The 11,669-nt window shown below is 41.8% G+C and overlaps 1 protein-coding gene across 1 annotated transcript in view; it reads right to left on the bottom strand.

The window, feature by feature from the left end:
• Positions 1-6,976: 6,976 nt before the first annotated feature.
• The window catches only part of ST8SIA1 (ST8 alpha-N-acetyl-neuraminide alpha-2,8-sialyltransferase 1), a 103,620-nt gene continuing 98,927 nt past the window's right edge, over positions 6,977-11,669 (bottom strand). The window contains exon 5 of the mRNA XM_072999698.2: positions 6,977-11,223. Within this exon, the coding sequence (XP_072855799.2) occupies positions 10,737-11,223 (487 nt within the window). The 3' untranslated portion in view covers positions 6,977-10,736. The remainder of the gene's footprint in view (positions 11,224-11,669) is intronic.

The raw sequence follows: 11,669 nt of genomic DNA, 5'->3' as shown, positions 1-11,669 counted from the left end.
TCTGTCCACCACCCTCCTAATGCTTAAACATTGCTCTTTGGGCAGGCTTTTCAGAATCTTTCCCCTATTTAATGGTTTGATTGTTTAATTTTTAGTTCCCCTAGTTTATGTTATTGTCATTATCACCTTGGGATGTGTGTATGTTTGTTTATATGAGCGGGTTTCAATGCAGGAATCCAAATCGAAGCAGATCTGATGTTCTAAGCCAGTGAACGTTTTTGAGCCCGAGTACCCAAACTGCAACACAAAATCAGGTCATTATTTCAAAGTCTGAACACTGCAATTAAAACCCAAATACTCAGGTTTTAAGTTTAGAAAAAAACACAACTGCTCCTGCACTGCAAGGGTTAAATGCTTGTGTTTCGCCTCCCCCCCATGGGTGGTAAAAAGGTAAAGGTAAAGGTTCCCCTTGACAATTTTTGTCCAGTCGTGTTTGACTCTAGGGGGTGGTGCTCATCCCTGTTTCCAAGCCATAGAGCCAGCGTTTTGTCCGAAGACAATCTTCCGTGGTCACATGGCCAGTACGACTTAGACACGGAACGCTGTTACCTTCCCACCGAGGTGGTACCTATTTATCTACTCGCATATGCATGCTTTCGAACCGCTAGGTTGGCGGGTGCTGGGACAAGTGATGGGAGCTCACTCCGTCGCATGGATTCGATCTTACGACTGCTGGTCTTCTGACCCTGCAGCACAGGCTTCTGCGTTTTAGCCCACAGCGCCGCCACGTCCCTGCCATGGGTGGTGTTAACAAATACTCACCAGTCCTCCAATCCCCCATTGGGCTAGACCAGTAATGGTCACCATTGCACCCCTCTGCTGGACCACTGCACCAGCGGAGGGGAGTGACAAAATCCAGGATCAGAGGACGGGTAAGTATTTCTCGATGACGATGTATGGCTCGTGTGCCCACAGAAAAGGCTCTGTGTGCCAGCTGCGGCACGCATGCCATAGGTTCGCCATTGCTGTTCTAAGCTGTCTGGAAGGCTCATTCATTCCCACAGATAATCCCCATTATCTGTGGCTCCTGAGAGTTCTCAGTTTGCCCCCCTCTGGCTTCTGCATGTTTGGTAAAGTCTGGAGCATCTAACCTTCCTGAAATACAGTTTCTGTAAAAAAAAAACTGTTGAGAAATTGTAATATTTTGCTATGGAGCTGCAGTGGATTTGGAGGAACATGGTTTACCAGTGGAACTCCCACCATGATGGCGTACGGCAGTGGTTCCCAACCTTGGGTCCCATGGATGTTCTTGGACTAAAACTTCCAAAAGCTTTCCCCACTTGCTGTGCTGGCCAGTATTTCTGGGAGTTGCCATCAAAATGACAAGAAACTATCTTTAGGGGAATTACATTTGAACTTCAGACTCCAGGAATCATTGGGAGGGAGCCATGCTACTTAAAGCTGGGTCAGAGTGCCGTAACGGTGTAATGAAGATGCTCAAAAGAGTGTGTGTAACAGAGGCATTGTTAAAATTTCATATAACACTGTAGCAAATTTAGGATTCCTCTTTCAAGTGACATTTGAAGGCGTTTCAGGAGCAGCCACCCCGACAACGACACACCAAAATTTGGATGGAGGGGAACATATGGCCCTTCCAGGGATCAGCCCCCCCCCCGTAAGACAGTGGTTCCCCACTTTGGTTAACCCAGGTGTTCCTGAACTGCAATTCCCAGAAGCTTTCAGCACTACCTGTGCTGACCAGGGCTTCTGGGAATTGCACTCCAAGGACACCTGGGTTACTTAAGGTTGGGAACAACTGCTGTAAATCATAGCCTGCTTGATAAACCATAAGATACAATGCTGGTAGAGCATGGAAGAGCTAGTTTTTTGGACAACGGCTTCCAGAAACCCCTATTGGTCTGGCTGTCTGGGGGATTCTTGGTGCTGGAGTCCAAAAAATAACTTTCTCAAGGCGTTTGCTCATGCGGAAGTGAAGGGCTGAAGGTTTCCTACCTCCCCCCTTGAGCTTAAACAGGAGGCAAGTTCCTGCTGGGATAAGCCGTCCGAGAAATTCTAAGAGCAGCCAACAGAAATGACATTTGTATGCAGCCATAACTGCATACAAATGTCAAATTGAGGGATGTGTTGGCGCTGCGGGTTATACCGCAGAAGCCTCTGTGTTACAAGGTCAAAAGACCAGCAGTCGTAAGATTGAATCCACACGATGGAGTGAGCTCCCGGCGCTTTGTCCCAGCTCCTGCCAACCTAGCAGTTCGAAAGCATGCAAATGAGAGTAGATAAATAGGTACCACCTCGGTGGGAAGGTAACAGCGTTCCGTGCCTAAGTTGCACTGGCCACGTGACCATGGAAGATTGTCTTCGGACAACTGCTGGCTCTGCGGCTTGGAAACGGGGATGAGCACTGCCCCCTAGAGTCGAACACGACTGGACAAAAATTGTCAAGGGGAACCTTTACCTTTACCTATAACTGCACAGAAACCCAGATTTTGGCAAGGAAATCCCATCTGTCTGTGATATTTTTGTGGATGGAAGTAAGAAGGAAGATGGACAGGCATTTAATGAAAACAGAATGATAGGAAAAGAGGTTCACATTTTCTAAGCTTGCCCTCTCCTTTGTTACCGTCATAAAGTCCAGAGAACAACACTCACAACTTGAATGCAATAACATTATAATTGCATGCAATTTTATACATTAGTCATTCACATGCTATATTCAGCAGCCTTTGTACTCTGACTTTTTCTCTCATATTGTGTCATCCTTTGGCACTTTTTATAATGTTTATCCATTTATTTCTATCAGGGCCAATTCTAACACAGTTGATTCCTCACAGTTCTTAGGAGTTTGGGAAAGTGGGTTCCCCCCCCCCCAATAACTTCCCCCATATCCTCTAGCCACCAGGACTGCACAGGGTATATCCGCAGGGGAAATCTGGCGGTCAGAATCAATCCACTAGCAATGTGGGATTATGCAAAACTGATGCTACAATACGTGATCCTGAGGGCAGACAAAGCAGATTCAGTCCACGTTCCCAAGTTTATTAAAGGTTCAGTAGGATTCTCTAACACTTAATTAGTTAATACTTTAGCTAAAAAAAGTAATTAATACCTATGGGGGAAATCTAGCCAGGGAGATATCTCAGAGTAACTTCTAATTATTAATGCTGACAGCCAAGAATTCAAATCAAATCAGCACAGCCTCCATTTTTGTTTCTGAAATTCCTTATGCGCCATCTCCAGAGAAGAGACAGCAATGAAATTTCCTGCAACATCTTGCTCTTCTGTATATTTTAAAAAAATTAAATCCTTTATTTTATCGGATAATTCACATTTAAATCACTCATAAGATTTTCTGTTCCATTTGCAACATCTACTGATTCAGCTTATACCGTAGGACCCTCGTATCTATGGGGGACTGGTTCTAAGCCCTCCTCCGACAGATGCTGGAAAATGCAGATTATGGTGAAGGCCATTTTAATAACAAGCCCTATACAGTGGTGACTCGCATAACGAGCGCATCGTTTAACGACGAATCTGCATAGCGATCTATTTTTTATCGCTAATGCGATCGCATTGCAATGTTTTAATAGCCTAAACATCGCATTGCAATGATCGGTAAGCATTTCGCGATGTTTGCGGAACAGCTGATCGGCAGTTCCAAAATGGCCGCTGGGTGCCCAAAAGGGTCACCGCAACCATTTTCGCGCAATTTCGCTTACCGACGCGGCGAAAATGGCTGCGCTATGGAGGAACTTTGCATAACGGTGAGTTTTCACCCCATAGGAACACATTAAACAAAGTTTAATGCGTTTCTATAGGATTTCCCCCCCCCGCATTGCGATGTTTCCGGATAGCGACGATTAATCCAGAATGGATTAACGTCGCTATGTGGGGCACCACTGTACATAGCATGGTCTCTGGCTTCCTCTAGTGGCCAGTTCTGTTAACTTCATCTTTAGAAATATATATATATATATATTTTCTAGGAATTTTAAGAAAATATTTTTCATATTTTCAGACTGTGGATAAGTGAATCAGCGGATACTGATTCTACAGATGCGGGGGTCCTACTGTATCACAATTCTGCCTACACTAGGAAGAGTTGTATTTGGCCTGATTCTGGAGTAGTGATGCAAATCTATGCACGGTCCTGGACTTCTGGAACAATCTTAATCAATTGATCTTACTGCTTCCCCATCTGTTAGATGGAGGCACTCATCATTCATATCATAAAAGTGTTGTCAGTAGAAAAAAGGACAAGCAATAAAAAAAGAAATACTATATTATTAATATTAATGTAATGCAACCTTTTGGGAAGTTTTTTTTACAAGGCCCATTGAATAAGTTCACATTTAATAAAGGTCAGGCACATCCAAACATTATGAAATTGACTCAGAAAAAAAGACCCTTACACTAAAAGCAAGTTGGCTCAGTAAAAGTTAATAATAATAATAATAAAAATAAAAAATTTAAATTTAGGCTACAGTCTGGTACAGTTCCTTGGAGGAACAGAATTTCTGATGCAAGTATGGAGTCATGTTTGCAGTGGCTGTCCCATTAATTTCTATGGGAGGGAGCTGTATGTTAAGACCCGTACAAACACATATAATCTCTGGCTTTGCTCCAGGATTCTTTGAATTTCAGTTTCTTTTCCTGAAGGTACAGAGTGCCTTGATGTTATGAGAAGCATGAGTTGAGTGTATTAATAAATGCACTTTTTTCACACCGAATTGAATGGGCATGGCTGCAAAACTAGAAACTCAACCTGTGTGTAACAGTGAGCATGGAAACTTGAAGTATGAAAGCAGGAACACAATAGTTGTAGGCCAGAAGTATAACAGAACTGTAATTTCATTTAGTCCTGATTTTGCTACAGTACCCCTGGATGTACCTCCATTAACTCTTCCTCCTTTGGTCAAGAAAGTGGTCATCAAAATTTCCATAATGGGTTGATTCTAGGCCAGCTCTGCTACTAGTGGGGATGACTGAAATCAGCTTTCCAGGCCCAGTTGGACTAGGCCTTTGAAGTCAATGGGAACTTGGCCAGTCAACCAAATGGCCAATTACAGTGGTGCCTCGCTAGACGATTGCCTCGCGGGACGAAAAACCTGCAGGACGATTGTTTTTTGTGATCACTATGGTGCCTCGCAAGACTTTTTTTCCATGACCGTGCTTCGCAAGATGGTTTTTTAAGACCGATGCTTCACAAGACATTTTTTTAGACCAATGCTTCACAAGACTTTTTTTTTGAGACCGATGCATAGAGAACCTTGCAAGATGATTTTTTTCACAAGATGACGATTTTCGTGGAATGAATTAAAATCGTCTTGCGAGGCACCACTGTACAATTGGAGTTCCAGCCCAAGGCAACAAGAACTTGTCTGGTTGCAAAAGACACCCATAACTGTTACATCCTTTAGGAGAGAGAGTGGAAAAGACGAAGGCTTTGATCCATGGGTGTTCTAGAGCAGCAGTTTCCAACCCAGAAACCCTGGACAGCATTGCCAGTGGTGGAAGCTTCCGGAAATTGCAGTCGAAGAACCCCTGGATTACCCGAAGTTGGCAATCACTGTTCGAGAGAGATCCAATTACTGATTCAGCACAGAAAATGAAATAATAATTTCATCACTAACAGCACCACTTCAAGGCAAATTCTTATGTAATTTGTTGATTTCGAAGAGAGTAGAGACATTATGTACGCCTCTAACATTTTTCTCTCCCTCCCACTCACAATTTTAATATTTCTCTTGCTTTGTAATATTTAAGAGCAATCCTCAACGATTTTGTTAGTGGTTTTTTAAAGAATGTACTGGGCTCAGGAGATTCAAGAAAGAAGGGTGGCAATTGAGAAAGAAAGAATATTGAAAACTCCGATGAAAAATACAGATTCTCAAGGAAAGGGAAGATGGCAAAAACTTCCTAAAAGCAATGATTTTGGCTAACTGTGGGGCATTATCCAATACATAATCCATGTCCCAGTCTGTGCTGCATTATGGAATAATCTACACCACAGAAAATGGCTACCAGTTTCACACAACACTTTAAAAATCTGATGATGACTTCCCTTCCATATTTTAAATCATTTCTACTGTTCTGTGGCACTGTGACATCATCTTGATTTGTGACGTAAAACTATGATGTCCCATCATCTCCCATTTTCTCCATCCTGGGCCAGTAAAATCTGAAAAGATCAAGGGTATGTGGAAATTATGGATTAGATCATAAGATTCCTTTCCCACAAATTTCTTTTAACAAAAGGAGTCTTCTGTCCTCGAAATGATTCCCTTCACTAAAGGAAGCTTGTCTCTTCATGCAAGAAAGTGGGATGTAAATCTTTGCTGCCGTTCTTCTGACATGTGATAGCGAGCAATTTCAACAGTTAAATCCCCACTGTGAAAGATTACAATAATTTATGTGCATATTTTGCATTTCAAGATTTTTTTTCACAAAAATTGCACAAATGGAGGGATTGCACAAAACTTTGCATTTTATGCAAAAAGTATTTTCTACAAAAACTTTGCACACAAGGACATATTTTGCACAAAACAGGGTGTGATTTTGTTTTGCTAACACTACCCTTGGGGGGGGGGAAAGGGAGCAGAGCTTTTCATTCTGTTTAGGAGTAAATAATTAAACAGCATTCGTCAATTTTCCATTTGGAATACCTCAATGTGTCAAGACACCATTTGTTTCTTTGACAACGGGAAAATTTTTCAAATGTTGACCACATCCTTAGTCTACAGCCTCCATTTCTATACCCTTCTTATGTGTGGCTATCAGTCAGGTTCACTTAGTATTAGGTCAAGATGGATTTTCACTGTACTCGAGTATGCCTACTCAAAGATGAAACTCATCTGGATGCAGGGGGACATGGAAGGACCCCCCCCCAAAGAATGCAAGGATGGTGAACACATTTGGGGATCTCCTGGCACTTTTGGTTGATCCTTCCACACCAGGAGCACTTCCTGGGTTGATTCCGATATGTACAACGAAGAAGAAGAATCCGGATGCACTAGCAAATGTGAAAATCCCGAAGTGTTTACTTCATTTTTAAAAACCTGGAAAAATTTAAAAGACCTTGCAACATTGTTATCTATTTTTTATATTTATATGCTGCTTACCTGATTTTGACAGCCCTTTTTATGTGCCCTTCCAGCATAGCTATGCCCCTCTAACTGCATGTTCTTACGCAGACTATGCACATTATGATATCTTGATGTCATATTATAAACCAATCACAAAGCCGATTCAGAATGAGGATGTGGCTTCTTGCCGTCATTCTGAAATGGCTTTGTGATGGCGTCACAAGATTTCTAGATATAGCCATGTGATGATGTCAAGAAGTCAAAGGAAAAAAAACAGAAAGTGCCGGTGAGACATCCATACTGTAAGCACCTTTGGACATGTTTTCTGGAGGCAAAAAATGGGAGGAGTTAAGTCCATCATCTTTTGGACAGATACTAGGAAAAAGATGACAAGGAGCTTAGAGGTAAAAAAGTGACTGCAGATATTTTAAACCCAACCAGCAGTATCCTGCTGTGAAATGCATATCATAACTGCTCTGTGGAGCTACCTGCCTGTCGGCGCTGCTCCATCTGCACATGGGCAAGCTAAACATCACACTACTACTTATAGCAACAAGGTTTCTGCATGCATGATGATATCAGGAATGCCTCCTTGTAGGAAAGGAGGACACCTGCAGCAGACACATGTGGGGGAAACCAACAGGATTCTCCTCTATATTTCCTATTAAGAGTCAAAATCCTTCTGGGACGATTCATTGCAATCTATCTCAGCCAGTGGTAAAAACTCCCATTGGCACAGTAAAAAGCTACACAACAGGATACCGGTCACTCTAAAAACACACACTCACTTTCTGAACCTACCAGCAGCCAACTACTGCAAACTCTCAGACATAAAAAAAACAAATCTCAATGGATATCAAGCACAAATAAACTTTGAAGTGCAATATTTAATTAACAGGTCAGACTAAACTAATTTTTAATTGACTAAGAAGGCATCCCTGAATAAACTGGTCAACACACTGTAAAAACACATAGAATGTTCATTATTTCATTAATATAAGTACTTATAAAAATTGAAGCTAGATTGCCTCCAAGTAGACTCATTTTCCCTAAACGTCGGAGTTTCCTTAAACACATCGGAGGCAACATTGCTTCCAAGATGGCACTTCCAAGATGGCACATTAGTGCCATAAAACAACAACTTTTGGGAGAATTGGTTATTTATAAGCAAACTTGCATGATTTAATCAATTAATCAAATAAAGCTCCAGAAATCAGAGCAATTAACCCAGTTAGGTTTAATTGGTTAAATCTGCAAACATCTGCATATAAATAAAACAGCCAGTTACAAAAAAGATGGAAATGTATTTGTTTTTATTTAGGAGGAGTAACCACCGTAAGAGAATATTCATCAAATATTTAAACATCCAAAGAATATGTGGGGACTTTTCAAATATCCAAGGAGAAACTGGAGAACAATTTTCAGCAGATTTTTCTCTCTCTTTAGTTTGATGCTTATGTCATTGTGGGGAAAAACTCTTGGCACTGCTTTGTCCTTGGCTGAATAATTTTTCCTGCCCAAGCTCTGCTGAAAACTCCTTAACCAGGCCTCATAAGCAAACACTGCACATGGTCTTACTGGCAAGCTTCTTTCCCCAAACTCTGTTCCAGCTGCTCTTTCCTGCAATTCACAGGGCAGCCCGTGGTCTTGTGAGGGAGACACTTCACCTCAAAGTGGACAGGGGAGCCCCTCCAGGCTGCAAATATCACCACAAGTAAATCGTCACTCTTGCCCTAGAGCATCTCAGCAAATTGACTATGTTCAGACCTCTTGTTTAAAATGAATGGATAATCCCTGTGCTCTCGGCAGAGGGAGAGATAGGACAAATGGATCATGTTAGATTTCAGCAGAAATGGCTCAAAATCAGACTGCGGTGACCTGGACCAAGGACAATTACAATGATAAATGGAGGTTTGGGGAGATGAAGCTGTTTTACATTAAGCCAACGGACTAATCCATCTAGCCCAGTGTAGCCTAATTTTCTTGGCAGATGCTTTTCAGGGACTGAAACAAAGAGGTCTTTCCCAGCCTTTTAACAGGAGATACCAGGAACAGAATACGGAGCCATGCACATGCAAAACATGCTCTCTACCACTGACCTACAGCTCCACATGCACTCTACCACTGACATATATCTCCTTCCCCAAAATAAGAGTATCAGCTTTCACCAGAGCTTGGAAGTAACTCGTTCCAATATAAATAACAAGTTACTTGTAGTTAAACTCTTTTTTTCAATCACTATGAACATCTAAGTTCTAACTATAGGGCAATGGCCAGAATCCTGTTAGTTAGATGGTGTACATTCCAGCAGTGGGTTGCCATTAGTTTCTTGTTCCCTTCATTGCACGTTAGCAGATGCAACTGCCAGGAGTTGAGGATACACATAGTGATTCATTAACTAGCAGTAATTTAATGTTGCTGTTTCCACCACTACACTTACACCAGCACAACTAAGTCATCGGATTCTGGCCATAAAAGTTAACCTAACCTCTTTTGTGGCGTAAGCGAAATAGTTTTAGTTAATTCTACAGTTACAGGGAACGTGGTCTGACTACTTACATGAGTTTTCTATCACAAGTTAGCAGTTAGTATCATTCTGAAGTTTAAAACTACTAAACAGTGTGTATTTCGGTAACTTCGGAAAGCAAGAAAGATCCTTGATTCTAGTGGCAATTACGTTTTTGGCTACCCTGGAATGGCACCTTTAACTAGTTCGTTTTAAAAAGTAACTTTCCAAGTTCAACTGTAAGTACAATGCATGGCCTTTGCGGTGTGTACCCTGGAATGTAAAAAAAAAATGTAGGATGAAACAGAAACAAACCTTCCAAAACATCACAAAACTGGCTCAGGTTAGCTCTACAAAACGCAGGACTGATCCTCTATCTTGTTTTAGGATCGAGCGAGGACGTGTCATTTTGATATCGTGAGACCAGCTCAGAACTGTGGTTAGTTCAATACAAGCACGAGAGGGTGGGGCCAGTTTTACGACCAGGAGCAAGCTTGATGACCCCAACAGTCACTGTTCTTTACCTCAATCAACCTACATGGAAACAAAACGGGCAACTTATTTTTTTTCTTGTAAAAAATAAATATTTTGCTAAAAAAACATTCACATCTCTTTTTTTAAAAAAACACATTCCCCAATTTCTGACTACAAGCACTGCTACTTGTTTGGTTTTGTTTCCTTTGAAGGACAGAAAATTGGCACAGTTTGACTATTTTTTCAATGCTTCTTGGGAAAAAATAATAATAATAAAAGAAAAGAATGGTTACTTGAGGCACCTTACAAGATCCAGCTTTGGAAACGAACGAACAAACACACAGTCCAAAGAAATAAATTTCCAGTTGCGTGGATGTCAGTCTTAAATCTGAACAACATGGAATATTCAGTACGATCACTGAAAGCCCTTTAGAACCCCAACCCTGTAATGCCCTGGAATGACACCCTTGGCAACGCCTGGCTGAGTTTTGCCATTTCGCTGAACAGCCTTCGCCAAGGACCACACAGAATGCTGCGCATAAGGACTTCCATTCTCCCATCCACCTCCAAGTTGTCAATGGTGCCTTTATTACTGGAGCAGTCCATGCAAATCCGTTAACAGATTGGATATGGGCCTTTGTTCTTCCCGTCTGTTCATTCTGCGGAACGTGAAATGGGGTCACCTCTCTTCAGACCTTTCCCAAGGTCTTTCCTCAAACAGCAGAGTGAAACATGGAGTCCTCACAATGTTCCAGCTGCATCCGCAACACGCCTCTTTTGTGAAGAAACCACAGCTGCAGGAATTCCTCCGGCATGGCATGGAATCCGGAATCTGGCAAGACGTTGTCATAATAATGATGACTGATGAACTTTCCATGCAGGTCCACGGAAAAAGGCCAGAAGCCATAAATCGTGACTTCTTCACACAAACCTAGGGCTGCGCTGACCAAGAAGAGGCCGGTTGACAGTCGCTTCCCATGAATCCCTTTGCTTTTCCAGAACTTTCCAATGTCACGCAGGAAGTTTGGGTTGGCAAAGATCACTGTCTGCCTAGCACCGACATCCGCTAGGGTGTAGTAAACCCGAAGAGAGGGTTCTGTCCCTGCTTTCATGGAGAAGGCTGGCATGTAGATGTAGCTCTGGTTGTAGACTTTGACACTATCCACAAAGGCTTTTCGAGACCAAAGAAGGTTCTGGAATCTGTTCAGGAACAGGAGAGGACAAGAAAACAAGTTAATGACTTGCCATCAATTCACCAATACTGGCAGCCATGGCATTTCAAGATCAAAGAATCTACAGCCTGTTCAAAGCTAGAATAAAAACAAGCAAATGTACTGCCTTAAATTTGAAACCTTCATTTAGAAGCTTCAACATATTGATAATTACAGCTATATCATTCCTGTTTCACCGATTTTGTTCTCTTGCTCTCTTTTTCTTCCTTCCTCCCTCCCTTCCTCAGTGTTCTTCTTTTGATTGCTAGTTTGGTTTTAGCTTCCTCTTCTCCTTTCTCTGACTTTGTCTGACCTCATTTCACAAGAAAGGGAGTGCTCAGGTTTTCACAAATTTTTGTATTTTTATTAATAAACTCGAGTAACAGTTTTCATCAAATTGGAAATATGTCTTGTTTTCTGCAAAGTGTGTGGAGA

This window comes from Pogona vitticeps, chromosome 5 (genome assembly GCF_051106095.1).
Source record: "Pogona vitticeps strain Pit_001003342236 chromosome 5, PviZW2.1, whole genome shotgun sequence".
Taxonomy (NCBI): Eukaryota; Metazoa; Chordata; class Lepidosauria; order Squamata; family Agamidae; genus Pogona; species Pogona vitticeps.
The sequence above is the reverse complement of the archived record's forward strand: the minus strand, read 5'-3'. Positions and strand labels throughout refer to the sequence as shown.